The sequence below is a fragment of the Gadus macrocephalus genome, chromosome 17, assembly GCF_031168955.1.
Source record: "Gadus macrocephalus chromosome 17, ASM3116895v1".
Taxonomy (NCBI): Eukaryota; Metazoa; Chordata; class Actinopteri; order Gadiformes; family Gadidae; genus Gadus; species Gadus macrocephalus.
In genome coordinates, this window is record NC_082398.1 from 7,740,761 (window position 1) to 7,743,260 (window position 2,500).

The 2,500-nt window shown below is 45.8% G+C and overlaps 1 protein-coding gene across 1 annotated transcript in view; it reads right to left on the reverse strand.

The window, feature by feature from the left end:
* Window positions 1-2,500, reverse strand: part of LOC132475402 (tetratricopeptide repeat protein 39B) — a 10,867-nt gene that overhangs the window by 2,785 nt on the left and 5,582 nt on the right. The window contains exons 11-15 of the mRNA XM_060076506.1: window positions 2,493-2,500; window positions 2,135-2,194; window positions 1,528-1,689; window positions 509-600; window positions 99-219 (exon numbers count right to left, since the gene is read on the reverse strand). The exon at window positions 2,493-2,500 is cut by the window's right edge and continues 60 nt beyond it. Coding sequence (XP_059932489.1) covers window positions 99-219; window positions 509-600; window positions 1,528-1,689; window positions 2,135-2,194; window positions 2,493-2,500 — 443 coding nt within the window. The remainder of the gene's footprint in view (window positions 1-98; window positions 220-508; window positions 601-1,527; window positions 1,690-2,134; window positions 2,195-2,492) is intronic.

Below are 2,500 nucleotides of genomic sequence, written 5' to 3' on the forward strand. Positions count from 1 at the left end.
TATTCCATGTGTGTGTGTGTGTGTGTGTGTGTGTGTGTGTGTGTGTGTGTGTGTGTGTGTGTGTGTGTGTGTGTGTGTGTGTGTGTGTGTGTGTGTACCAGGGCAGGTAGCACCAGGCTAACCGGCTCAGCAGCGTTGTAGCGTCTTGACTTCCTGATGGCAAACTTCTCTGTGGGGATGGACTTCCCTGCCAGCCTCTGCTTCAGACCCTCCACCTTCCTACACACACACACACACACACACACACACACACACACACACACACACACACACACACACACACACACACACACACACACACACACACACACACACACACACACACACACACACACACACACATCCTCATTATACTGTGGTTTTACTGATGTCGCTCCCAGTTAAACCAGAAGAAGACTGTGGTTGCAATAGAAGACTGTAGTTTCTACTGAGCAATTCCCGGTACGACCAATATGAGACTGTGGTTGTACCGGGCAACATCCAGCAGAACCAGTAGAAGACTGGTTACCTGAAGAGCTGAACCAGGTCCTCTCCAGTCTGCTTCACCTCCTCAGCTGTCATCATGCTCAGGATGGCTGCTTTCTGATACACATAGATAGCCTGGAGGAGATAGAGACAGAGACACAGCAAGGGAAAGATGAGTTATTTCAAATGCACGCATATGACATGGTTGTTACTGTCTGATGGAGATGTCCGGTCACACCTTCACAGGAATGAGGCCAACATCCTCGTTCTTAAAGGAGAGGAGTAAACCACCAAAGATACGAGATACAGAAGAATAGGGAATAACGTAACCATTTGGTTCCATCGGAGCAGGCGAGGGGCATTGGCAAACGTTCAGTACATTCACCGCCAATAGAGAACTAGCACCAGTCTTTTAAACCCCTCACATGACCAACTTTACACATTGACGTCAAGAATAGCTAAACACTCTTTTAAAAAGACTATGAGATGCAACCAGAACAGTTTTCAACCCAAACAAGTGATTTGGCGTCGACCAGTCCTGTAGTGTATCCCCGGCCTGCTTGCGTGTCTTTAGACGTGTATGTGGTGTGTACAGGGTGCACATAAAGCCCTGAACTCAGTCACTAAGTGATACTGGACCATTGCCCACCAGAGCAGAGTACTGGACAATCAACCCCCCCCCCCCCCCCCCCCCCCCTGCACTTTGACACTTTAACCCTGGCCATATTGCGCAATACAATTTGTACATCTCAGTTTTAATTGAATTGTAATTTTATATTTATTTATAATATTCTTGATTTCACACCTCGTGCATGTGTAAACATTTTTAATAACTTAACATACCTGTAATATCTTAATAGCTTCCTACTCTATCTTTCTTGTGTTGTATATATTGGTGTTAAAACTTCTGTTCTATTTTTATTCTATTGCATTTTATTTCCATTTTAAGCACAGAAATACAGAGTGTGTCACACACACATTTCACTGCACGTCCAGTACGAGTGTGTGGCAAATGAAAGCCTTTGAACCTCTGGATCTTTGAATGCATGCGTGAGTGGGTACCTTGGACCAGCGGCTCTCCTTACACAGCAGGTCAGCGTAGGTGTAGGCCTGCTGCCACTGCTGCCGGTACGAGTGGCACCACATCAACTCCCAGTAGCACAGGTGGTGGATCTGCAGCCACTCGTTCTGAGCTGCCAGGCACTCCTCGTACCGGCTCTGGGCCTGGGGGAGGAGCACGCAGGAACGCTCACACCTGCACAGGTACACTGCCCTCACATCTGCACAGGTATACTCACAGCTGTATAGGAATAGTGTATATTGCATGTCTGTAAGTGTATGATTGTATGTGTGTATGCATGTATAAATGGATGAATGAATGCATGTGTGTATGTATGTATGTATGTATGTATGTATGTATGTATGTATGTATGTATGGATGGATGTATGGATGGATGGATGGATGGATGGATGGATCGATGAGTGTGCATATTTGTGTGCCTTTGAGTGTGTATATATGTGTGTGAGTGTATATGTGTGTGTGTGTGTGTGTGTGTGTGTGTGTGTGTGTGTGTGTGTGTGTGTGTGTGTGTGTGTGTGTGTGTGTGTGTGTGTGTGTGTGTGTGTGTGTGTGTGTGTGTGTGTTTGCGTGAGTGTGTGTGTGTGTGACCTGTTCAAAGTCTCCTCTGAGAGCGGAGATACGAGCAGTGTAGAAGAGGATGATGGAACCCTGAGAGAAAAAGAGACCCAATATATAGAGAAAAAACCCATACAGAAATCCATGACCGATAAGTATACCTTCAGTAACATATATCACCCATGCCGCGAGTGAAAGCCCCTTTAGCCCGGTGATACAGCCACTATATTTACATTTACATGTACATTTACATTTAGGGCATTTAGCAGACTCTTTAATCCAAAGTGACTTACAATAAAGTACATTTGTCAGAAGACGGTGACACAGAATATTGCTGTCGGTACAGTAAGGTGCAGTACAGCCACGATATCGACCCAGGTGTGAGCCGTACCTTAGGGT